This window comes from Palaemon carinicauda, chromosome 42 (assembly GCF_036898095.1).
Source record: "Palaemon carinicauda isolate YSFRI2023 chromosome 42, ASM3689809v2, whole genome shotgun sequence".
NCBI classification, from domain to species: Eukaryota; Metazoa; Arthropoda; class Malacostraca; order Decapoda; family Palaemonidae; genus Palaemon; species Palaemon carinicauda.
Genome location: NC_090766.1, coordinates 18,645,768 through 18,658,267, shown reverse-complemented (window position 1 = coordinate 18,658,267; position 12,500 = coordinate 18,645,768). Strand labels below are relative to the sequence as shown.

Genomic DNA, 12,500 nt, shown 5'->3' with positions numbered 1-12,500 from the left:
ATATATATATATATATATATATATATATATATATATATATATATACTGTACATACAGTATATATATAAATATATATATGAATATATGAATATATATATATATATATATATATATATATATATATATATATATATATATATATATAGTACAGTATATATAAAGAGAGATAGAGAAACTCCATAACATCCCTTGGGAAAACTGCCTCTCGAATTACAAGTTAATAATAGATAAAGGCTTCAAAGAATTTAAGTAATTTTTGGTTCCTTGGTCGTAAATCGCTTGGCAATGGAATATCTCTAATTATTATTATTATTATTATTATTATTATTATTATTATTATTATTATTATTACTAGCCAAGCTACAACCCCAGTTGGAAAAGCAAGATGCTATAAGCCCAAGGGCTCCAATAGGGAAAAATAGCCCAATATATATATATATATATATATATATATATATATATATATATATATATACTTACTGTATACTGTATATATACGTATATATATAGGCTATGTACTTACTATATACTGTATATATATATATATATATATATATATATATATATATATATATATATATATATATATATATATATATATCTTTCACGTCACGCTTAGCAGCATTGGCCAGACTTATAGTTACTCGGTCTTTCCCCGTCCCACGCTCAGGGGGAGAGAGAGTAGTGATACTCTGGTGAGAGGGGGTACCCCGAGAGGAAAAGGGGAGGGGATAGGAAGGGTTAAATCTTTGTGTGTGCATAATTATCTAATTATTCAGACGTAATTTAGACTGATTGCGTAAGCTTCTAATGCATATTTACTAATTAATACAGTAGTCGTAAAGCTAACATGAATCTAAAAATATTAGTTATAATAATATCTCTGATTGTTGTTCAACACAACCTTGAATAATTTATTCGTCATGTATCCAACAACACTACTGCCATAATAACATAATGAGAAAAAAAAACCTTTGTCGTAGTAATGACAATAACAATAGTTATAGATATATTAAAGGAACTTTGAATGTTATGGTAAAGAGACCGGGAGAAATGCAATAGTTATTATTATTCATTATTATTAGGTAAGCTACAACCCTAGTTGGAAAAGCAAGATTCTATAAGCTCAAGGGCTCCAACAGGGAAAAATAGCCCACTGAGGAAAGAAAATAAGGAAGTAAATAAAAAGAACTGAATTTCCCGTTATTATTATTATTATTATTATTATTATTATTATTATTATTATTATTATTAATTGCTAAGCTACAACCCTAGTTGGAACAAGAAGGATGCTATAAGCCCAGCTGCTCCAACAGTTAAAAATAAAATATTTTAAAAAGAGTAACAACATTAAAATTAATATCTCCTATATGAACTATAAAAACTAACAAAACAAGAGGAAGAGAAATAAGATAGAACAGTGTGCCCAAGTGTACCCTCAACTAAGAGAACTCTAACCCAAGACAGTGGTAGACCGTGATACAGAGGCTATGGTACTACCCAAGACTAGAGAACAATGGTTTGATTTTGGAGTGTCCCTCTCTTAGAAGAGCTCTTTACCATTGCTAAAGAGTCTCTTCTACCCTTACCAAGAGGAAAGTGGTCACTGAACAATTACAGTGCAGTAGTCAACGCCTTGGGTAAGAAGAATTGTTTGGTAATCTCATTGTTGTCAGGTGTATGAGGATAGAGGAGAATATGTAAAGATTAGACCAGACTATTCGGTGTGTGTGTGTGTAAGCGAAGGGAAAATTGAACCGTAACCAGAGAAGGCTCTAGCCAGTCAAAAGACCCCATAACTCTCTAGCGGTGGTATCTCAACGGGTGTCTGGTGCTTAATCAACACATAATTGAATGTATTCTCTCGTAAGGAATGAAAATGGTTATGAATTTACACTTACATTCTCTCTCTCTCTCTCTCTCTCTCTCTCTCTCTCTCTCTCTCTCTCTCTCTCTCTCTCTCTCTCTCTCTCTCTCTCAAAATAGGATTATGTAGGTTTATTTGGAAAATCGGATTTGTAATTAGGATTTTTTAATTCTATATTTTTATTTTATGAAACCAACGAAAAAGATTGATATTTTATTGTTAATATGAGTAAATTCTATCGTATTTAGTTGATGAATTAAGAGGATTAACATTCCTGTGATACTTCAACAATAGAATTTGTTCAGAGAATATGTATTTAGCTTTAACCCAACTCATGATTTCATCTTTTCAGGTGGGGTGCGGATGTGGTCTATAATGTAAGTACAAACATTATTTTAATCCTTGTTTTTTTTTTTTTTTTTTTTTTTTTTTTTTTTACAGATGTAAAAACATTTTTGTCCTCTATAAGTAAGGAAATTTATTTGTGTTGTTTGTGATAAGAATATATATTTTTTTCATTAATATTATTACACAGAATTTGGCGTTTTAATTTTTTTTTTTTTACATCGATAGACTTTGGTGTTGCAACAACATTTTCAACATTTTATAACTGAATCAATCAAATTCATTTGTGTGGTTTGTGATAAGAATATATATTTTTTTTTCATTAATATTATTACACAGAATTTGGCGTTTTAATTTTTTTTTTTACATCGATAGACTTTGGTGTTGCAACATTATTTTCAACATTTTATAACTGAATCAATCAATGAATAGCAGAAACTAGGTGTTGGTGACTTATTTATGTGTTATGTTATAAGAACATATTTTAGTCTATAATTATATTTGTCGTTAATATAAGTCTAAAGAGTAGCAAAAATGTGGCAGCTTTCAAGAAAAACCTGAAGACTTATCATTTTAGAAAGTGTTATAATAGTGACCTGAAAACTATTGAGCCTGAATACAAATGCTAGCAAAATAACTGATAAGATACAGAGCAAAATATTAACTGGAAAGAAATTATTTTCACACACCAAGGCCCGCCTGAACAGACTTTTAGTGTCTGATGGAGGGCGAGAAATAAACCCGTAAAAGTAAAAGTAAAATTTATCAAGATTTTTTTTTTTTTATATCGATGACTTGATATTGCAACACCTTCCCCATCGTTATCCGTACATTAAGGGGTCGGTTGCCAGATGCGCCCTCTCCAATGCCTTCAATCAAAGGCATCCTCCTCCACCAAACCTCTTCTCTCCATATCATCCATTTATTACTGAATCATTCAAGAGACAAAACTAAGTATCTGTGACAGGTAAAAGTAACACAAGAAAATCATTTTAAATAATACAATATCCACCTCAAGGCGTATACAATGGAGGATTAATATCCATAGCAGGTGCACTCGGTACTGTAGCTTGGCATGGATAAGCTATCCCCTGGGGCACTGGAAACACGGGGTTGGTGTAACCCTGGGGCATAAAACCTCTCGAGTGTTCATTCGTACCAAATGAGGAACCGACATTTGTATTCATTGTCGTTAAGTGTTTTTTAGTCCTTTTTTCTTGATACGGATAGTACACGTTGGCGTCGAGTGGCGTACCTGTTGGAATGGAAGTATCTGAAATATTTTGCTGATAAGATTAAGGTGTATATTTGATACTCTGTTAAAAAAAAAGGCGTAATTTTAATAGGAATTTCTCCGTAAAATTATGCTGTTAGCCGTATTTCAGTAAAAGGCGACCGTAATTTTACCTTACTTTATTATCATCTTTTACGGGTTGGTGATAGTAATATCACTCTTTAATGTCATTATATCCGTTTTTAAAATTGCAAATGCCAGACAACATTTTATTCCGGGATTTTTACCGGTTTTACGGTAAATTTTTAAGTGTAGGGAATCTATGCAGAGGGTTTGGTTACTGTTTAAATTATATTCTTCATTTAATGGAGCGCCCAAATCACTTTTTTTTTTTTTTTTTTTTTTTTTTTTTTTTTTTTTTTTTTTTTTTTTTTTTTTTTTTTTTTTTTTTTTTGCAGATCTCATTTCCTCCCTTTTTTAATGGGTCAAATGCCGTTCCAATTGCTTTTAGTGGGCCTTTTTTATGGACCAAATACCGTTCCATATGTTTTGAGTGTGTGTGTGTGTGTGTGTGTTTTTTTTTCTTTTTTTTAGTGGGTCAAATGTTCAATATTTTGAGTGGGCCAAACTTTGTTCCACCTTTGTCAGTGGGCCAAATGCTGTTCCATCCTTTTTAGTGGGCCAAATGTTTCATTTTAAGAGTGGGCCAATTGTTGTTCGATTTTTTGAGTGGGCCAAACTTTGTTCCATTTTTGTCAGTGGGCCAAATGCTGTTCCATCCTTTTTAGTGGTCCAAATATTTCCTTTTATCCATCCATATACCAAGGCACTTCCCCCAATTTTGGGGGGTAGCCGACACCAACAAAGAAACAAAACAAAAAGGGGACCTCTACTCTCTATGTTCCTTCAGCCTAATCAGGGACTCAACCGAGTTCAGCTGGTACTGCTAGGGTGCCACAGCCCAACCTCCCACATTTCCACCACAGATGAAGCTTCATAATGCTGACTCCCCTACTGCTGCTACCTCCGCGGTCATCTAAGGCACCGGAGGAAGCAGCAGGGCCTACTGGAACTGCTCCCAATCGCTCGCCATTCATTCCTATTTCTAGCACGCTCTCTTGCCTCTCTCACATCTATCCTCCTATCACCCAGAGCTTTCTTCACACCATCCATCCACCCAAACCTTGGCCTTCCTCTTGTACTTCTCCCATCAACTCTTGCATTCATCACCTTCTTTAGCAGACAACCATTTTCCATTCTCTCAACATGGCCAAACCACCTGAACACATTCATATCCACTCTAGCCGCTAACTCATTTCTTACACCTGTTCTCTCCCTCACCACTTCGTTCCTAACCCTATCTACTCGAGATACACCAGCCATACTCCTTAGACACTTCATCTCAAACACATTCAATTTCTGTCTCTCCATCACTTTCATTCCCCACAACTCTGATCCATACATCACAGTTGGTAAATCACTTTCTCATATAGAACTCTCTTTACATTCATGCCCAACCCTCTATTTTTTACTACTCCTTTAACTGCCCCCAACACTTTGCAACCTTCATTCACTCTCTGACGTACATCTGCTTCCACTCCACCATTTGCTGCAACAATAGACCCCAAGTACTTAAACTGATCCACCTCCTCAAGTAACTCTCCATTCAACATGACATTCAACCTTGCACCACCTTCCCTTCTCGTACATCTCATAACCTTACTCTTACCCACATTAACTCTCAACTTCCTTCTCTCACACACTCCTCCAAATTCCGTCACTAGTCGGTCAAGCTTCTCTTCTGTGTCTGCTACCAGTACAGTATCATCCGCAAACAACAACTGATTTACCTCCCATTCATGGTCATTCTCGCCTACCAGTTTTAATCCTCGTCCAAGCACTCGAGCATTCACCTCTCTCACCACTCCATCAACATACAAGTTAAACAACCACGGCGACATCACACATCCCTGTCTCAGCCCCACTCTCACCGGAAACCAATCACTCACTTCATTTCCTATTCTAACACATGCTTTACTACCTTTGTAGAAACTTTTCATTGCTTGCAACAACCTTCCACCAACTCCATATAACCTCATCACATTCCACATTGCTTCCCTATCAACTCTATCATATGCTTTCTCCAGATCCATAAACGCAACATACACCTCCTTACCTTTTGCTAAATATTTCTCGCATATCTGCCTAACTGTAAAAATCTGATTCATACAACCCCTACCTCTTCTAAAACCACCCTGTACTTCCAAGATTGCATTCTCTGTTTTATCCTTAATCCTATTAATCAATACTCTACCATACACTTTTCCAACTACACTCAACAAACTAATACCTCTTGAATTACAACACTCATGCACATCTCCCTTACCCTTATATAGGGGTACAATACATGCACAAACCCAATCTACTGGTACCATTGACAACACAAAACACATATTAAACAATCTCACCAACCATTCAAGTACAGTCACACCCCCTTCCTTCAACATCTCAGCTTTTACACCATCCATACCAGATGCTTTTCCTACTCTCGTTTCATCTAGTGCTCTCCTCACTTCATCTATTGTAATCTCTCTCTCATTCTCATCTCCCATCACTGGCACCTCAACACCTGGAACGGCAATTATATCTGCCTCCCTATTATCCTCCACATTCAGCAAACTTTCAAAATATTCCGCCCACCTTTTCCTTGCCTCCTCTCCTTTTAACAACCTTCCATTTCCATCTTTCACTGTCTCTTCAATTCTTGCGCCAGCCTTCCTTACTCTCTTCACTTCTTTCCAAAACTTCTTCTTATTCTCTTCATATGACTGACCCAATCCCTGACCCCACCTCAGGTCAGCTGCCCTGTTTGCCTCACGTACCTTGCGCTTTACTTCCATATTTTTCTCTCTATATTTTTCATACTTCTCTATACTATTACTCTGCAGCCATTCTTCAAAAGCCCTCTTTTTCTCTTCCACTTTTACCTTCACTCCTTCATTCCACCATTCACTGCCCTTCCTCATGCTGCCTCCAACAACCTTCTTGCCACATACATCACTTGCAATCCCAACAAAATTTTCTTTTACTAACTTCCACTCCTCCTCTAAATTACCAGTTTCTCTTACTCTCACCTCGTCATATGCCATTTTCAACCTTTCCTGATATTTACTTCTTACCCCCGGTTTTATTAGCTCTTCAATCCTCACTACCTCCCTTTTACATCCACCTACTCTATTCCCCCACTCTTTTGCTACAACTAATTTTCCTTCCACCAAAAAATGATCAGACATACCGTTAGCCATACCCCTAAACACGTGCACGTCTTTCAATCTTCCAAACATTTTTTTAGTTATCAACACATAATCCATTAATGCCCTTTCTACTACTCTTCCATTTGCCACTCTTACCCATGTATACTTATTTTTATCTTTCTTTTTAAAGAAGCTAGCACTTATTACCATCTCTTGTTCAACACACATGTCTACCAGTCTCTCACCACTCTCATTTTCACCTGGTACGCCATACTTCCCAATGACACCTTCTACCTCTCCAGCGCCCACTCTAGCATTTAAGTCACCCATAACAACTACATAATTCCTTCTACCCAGTCCTTCTACACACCTAGTTAATTCATTCCAGAACTCATTCTGCTCTTCTTCACTTTTCTCACTACTTGGACCATACGCACTGACAAACGCCCAACATTCCCTACCCAACCTAACCCTTACCCACATTAACCTAGATGATATCTCCTTCCATTCCACTACTTTACCTGTCATCCATTCACTCAGCAATAACGCCACACCCTCTCTCGCTCTTCCCCTTTCAATCCCAGACACTCTACCAGACATTTCACCAAACATCACTTCACCTTTTCCTTTCATCTTTGTCTCACACAAGGCCAATACATCCATCCTTACTTCTAAACATACTTCCAATCTCACATCTTTTACTCTCTATCGTACTACATCCACGCACATTCAAACACCCCAAAACTAGAGTGCGGGGAGCAGTCACTCTCCCCCCAGCTCCATCTCTTTGTTGCTGTCTCACAGGATTTTTATACAGGAAAGGGGGTTCCCAGCCCCCTCGTCCCGTCCCTTTTAGTTGCCTCTTACGACACGCAGGGATAACGTTGGCGCTATTCTAATTTTTATATGCCCCCGCATTTTATAAGTGGGCCAATTGTTCCATTTTTTGAGTGGGCCAAACTTTGTTCCATTTTTGTCAGGGGGCCAAATGCTGTTCCATCTCTTTTAGTGGGGCAAATATTTCATTTTATGAGTGGGCCAATTGTTGTTCCATTTTTTGAGTGGGCCAAATGCTGTTAATTTTTTTTTTCCATTGGGCCAAATGCTATTTTATTGTTTTTTAGTGGGCCAAATGTTCCATTTTTTTAGTGTGCCAAATGTTGTCCAATATTTTGAGAGGGCCAAACTTTGTTCCATTTTTTTTTCAGTGGGACAAACTTTGTTCCATTTTTGTCAGTGGGCCAAATGCTGTTCCATCTTTTTTTAGTGGGCCAAATGCTTCATTTTATGAGTGGGCCAATTGTTCCATTTTTTTGAGTGGGCCAAATGCTGTTGAATTTTTTTTTTTTTCATTGGGCCAAATGCTATTCTATTGTTTTTTAGTGGGCCAAATGTTCCATTTTTTTTTAGTGTGTCAAATGTTGTCCAATATTTTGAGAGGGCCAAACTTTGTTCCATTTTTTTTTCAGTGGGACAAACTTTGTTCCATTTTTGTCAGTGGGCCAAATGCTGTTCCATCTTTTTTTAGTGGGCCAAATGCTTCATTTTATGAGTGGGCCAATTGTTCCATTTTTTTGAGTGGGCCAAATGCTGTTGAATTTTTTTTTTTTTCATTGGGCCAAATGCTATTCTATTGTTTTTTAGTGGGCCAAATGTTCCATTTTTTTTTAGTGTGTCAAATGTTGTTCAATATTTTGAGAGGGTCAAACTTTGTTCCATTTTTTCAGTGGGCCAAATGCTGTTCCATCTTTATTAGTAAGCCAAATGTTTCATTTTATGAGTGGGCCAATTGTTATTCCATTTTTTGAGTGGGCCTAACGTTATTCCTTCTTTTTTTTTGAATGGGCCAAATAGCATTCTGTTAATTTATTTATTTTTGAGTGTGCTACATTTCCCCTCTTTTGATTTTATGATCGGACTAAATCCCCTAGTGTAGTAAGTAGGCTCTGCGCTCACTAGCCTCCCCATCCCTACATTCTCAAAATCAAACTTCATACGAAAATCATAGAGACATACCTTGGTGTTGACTCACGTGGACGGGTGGTAGAACCTCGTAAGGCGGAGGATGCTCCACAAATCCTGCATTGGATTGAGACGCCAAATATGGTTGCCAAGGTTGCTGCTGCTGGTGGTGGAGAGGCTGGTGTATTGGTTGCGAGCCATTGTTGTATTGTTGCTGTTGCTGTAGCTGTTGTTGTTGCTGTGAATAGACCGAACCGCCGATAACGGGAGGATAAGGCCGCATGCAGCAGCAACAGCAATCTTGACAGAGGCAGATAAGAACTCCACAAATGAGACAGAATACTGCGAAGAAAATAAATTTACGTATTTAATAATGAATAAAAATGAAGAATAGAAAATAAAGTAATTTTTAGTTGTACCTTCTACCCGCCCACCCCCCCCCCAAAAAAAAAAATATCAGTGATTATTAATTAATCATTTTGTAGTTAATAGTGATATTCATCAGAAACATAATTATTGTGAAGTTGACTTCTTAATAATATGGTACAGATAGCTCTTAAGTGTTCAGTGGCTACTCTCCTCTTGGTAAAGGTAAAAGAGGCTCTTTAGCTAGGGTAAGCAGCTCTTGTAGGAGAAGGACACTCCAAAACCAAAATATTGTTCTTTAGTCTTGTAGTTAGAGTTCTCTGGCTTGAGGGTACATTCGATCACACTATTCTATCTGTTGTCTTATTTCCTATCGTTGCTGGACTATGTTTTCCTGTTGGAATCCCTGGGCATATAGTATCCTGCTTTTCCAACTTTGTTGTAGCTTAGCAAATAATAATAATGATAATAATAATAATAATGATGATGATGATTATTATTAATATTATTATTATTATTATTATTATTATTGTAATTCAGCGTTAGTTCTTTTGGTCTGTGCAACCTCACCATTCTTGTGAGATAAGGATAGGTGGTTTGTGGGAGCCTATAGGTCTATCCGATTAATCGTCAGCAGCCATTGCTTGGTCTTCCTTAGTCCTAACTTGGGTGGAGAGCAAGCTTTGTCGCTGATCATATGTATATATTGTCAGTCTAGAGCATTGTCCTTCTTGATATAGCAATGTCACTTTCCATTGCCTCTGCCATTCATGAGTGGCCTTTAAACTTTTAAAATAGACCATTTATATAACTAGAAATTTGATTTTGGCACCATGTTGAGTTTCAAGGCAAATATGGTTTAAAAGCCATGCGTGTAAATTATCATGGACCTGTATGGATGAAATCCTTATTATGAATGAAACATAGAATTGTTTGGGTCATCCTTCTTGAATATTATTATGACTAGCTAAGGTACAACCCGAGTTGGAAAAGCAGGGTGCTATAAACCCAAGGACTCCAACAAGGAAAAATAGCCCAGAGAGGAAAGTAAATAAATTACTATGTATGAGAAGTAATGAATAAAGAATTTAAAATATATTAGATCAGTAACAACGTTGAAATAAATATGTCTTAAATAAACTATGAAGAGACTCATTTCAGCCTGTTCAATATAGAAATGTTCGTTGCAAGTTTGTACTTCTGAAGTTCCACCGATTCAACTGCCTGATTAGGAAGATCACTCCACAGTTTGGTTACTGTTGGAATAAAACTTCTAGAGTACTGCAGTATTGAGTATCATGAAGGAGTTATCTTTTAATGGTAATTAATTTTCCCTGTATTACTTTGTTACATTTCAGAATTACTTTCTTGTGACTGTTTTTAGGTAGTTACGCTTTGCATTTGGCGGGTTGTTAAGTTAACGAAAGAAGTTCTTAACATTTTACAGATGTCCATGGTGGCATTCAGATGGTAAGCAGCTGTACGAGTATGTCTCTATGATCATCATCAGCCATTACTATGCTCAATATTTTTTAATGAGGCGCATTTAAACAGACTCTAAGCAGTGCCCTTTTAACTCGGAAAAGCTTCCTGCTATCTGATTGGTTAGAATTATCTTGTCCAACCAATCAGCGATCAGGAAACTTTTCCGAACTAAAAGGGCACCCCGGCGAATCGGTGTAAATGTGCCTCACTAAAAAGAATTGACTATAGTCCATTGTAGAACAATAGGCCTCATACATGTCCTTCTACTTTCGTCTGTTTATGGTCTTTCTATGCCAGTTTACACCCGCGAATTTTCTTAGTTCGTCAAACCATTGTCTTCTCTTCCTTTCCCCTACTTATACAATCTCTAAGGACAGATTCCGTTATTCTGAATGTCCATCTATTGTCTGTCATTCTCATTATATGTTCTGCACATGTCCATGTCTTTTTATTACATGTTTTTAGAATATCTAATACTTTAGTTTGCTCTCGTATCCTGGTTGATCTTTTTCCTTCTCTTTGTGTTAATCCCATCACTATATAAAGGAATAATTAATGGATATAGTTCTATATACCCCGTTATACTTTGGATTTTATTACTTCCATCATCTCCTCCTACCCCTATTGACGCAAAGGGCCTCGGTTAGATTTCGCCAGTCGTCTCTGTCTTGAGCTTTTAATTCAATACTTCTCTATTCATCATCTACTTCGCGCTTCATAGTCCTCAGCCATGTAGGCCTGGGTAAGTCAACTCTTCTAGTGCCTTGTAGAGCCCAGCTGAACGTTTGGTGAACCAGCGTACCCAAACCATCTCCATCTACCCCTCATCATGATTTCATCCACATATGGCACTCGAGTAATCTCTCTTATAGTTTCATTTCTAATCCTGTCCTGTTATTACTGTACAACGGAAGTTTTTTATATATACAATTAAACCCAGTTTTTCCAATTATTATCGATGAACAAAATAATCAATAAATGTTTACAACTGTTTATCTATTGCTAAGAGGACAGTCTCGTTGGGATGATACGCAGGTGCAACTTTTGGAGGGGGGCTGTCAACCCCCCATAAAACCACCACTGTTTTAATATTGATCTTCTCATTGTTGAGAACAGTAATTTTTCGTAATAAAAACTTCAAGCATTTTGTTTTCAATAAACATGGACTTTCTCTTTTTCCTAATTAAGAGCTTTTTCTTTTGTAATATTTTTTAGGGTTATGTTTTATACAATATACTTGTCCACAAGTATAATTAGCTGGTTTTTATTTTCTTGATAAAGTTGCCCTCTCACATCCTAATTGTATGGCCTTATCTTCCCAATTAAAGTATTTGGAATTATACGTTTTGAGTAAAAAAGAATAATTTTGATAACCTGATAACACTGAGATTACCAGACAATTCTTCACCCAAGGGGTTACCTATTGCAATGTAAGTTTTCAGTGGCTACATTCCTCTTGGTTAGGGTAGAAGAGATTCTTTAGCTATAGTAAGCAGCTCTTCTAGGAGAAGGACACTGCAAAGTCAAACCATTGTTCTCTAGTCTTGGGTAGTGCCATAGCCTCTGTACTATGGTCTTCCATTGTCTCTGGGTTTAGAGTTCTCTTGCCTGAGGGTACACTTGGGCACACTATTCTATCTTATTTATCTTCTATTGTTCTGTAAAAGAATTTAGTTTATGTAGGAAATATTTATTTTAATGTTACTGTTCTTAAAATGTTTTATGTTTCCTTGTCTCCTTTCCTCACTGAGCAATTTTCCCTGTTGGAGCCCTCAGGCTTATAGCATCCGGCTTTTCCAACTAGGGTTGTCGCTTAGCCTGTAATAATAATAATAATAATAATAATAATAATAATTAATAGTTATCCATTAGTGATCATACCCTAATGTCAATAATAAGTGGGAAATTTATGAACACTTTTATGGAAGTGTGCTTACTCTTAACATACGGCCTTACACTTTAAATCTACTGCCATTACATTCTTAAA

General features: G+C 36.6%; 1 protein-coding gene across 1 annotated transcript in view; it reads right to left on the bottom strand.

Moving 5' to 3' along the window:
* Positions 1 to 2,993: 2,993 nt before the first annotated feature.
* The window catches only part of LOC137633025 (uncharacterized), a 40,079-nt gene continuing 30,572 nt past the window's right edge, over positions 2,994 to 12,500 (bottom strand). The window contains exons 4-5 of the mRNA XM_068365193.1: positions 8,717 to 9,004; positions 2,994 to 3,467 (exon numbers count right to left, since the gene is read on the bottom strand). Of these exons, the coding sequence (XP_068221294.1) occupies positions 3,226 to 3,467; positions 8,717 to 9,004 (530 nt within the window). The 3' untranslated portion in view covers positions 2,994 to 3,225. The remainder of the gene's footprint in view (positions 3,468 to 8,716; positions 9,005 to 12,500) is intronic.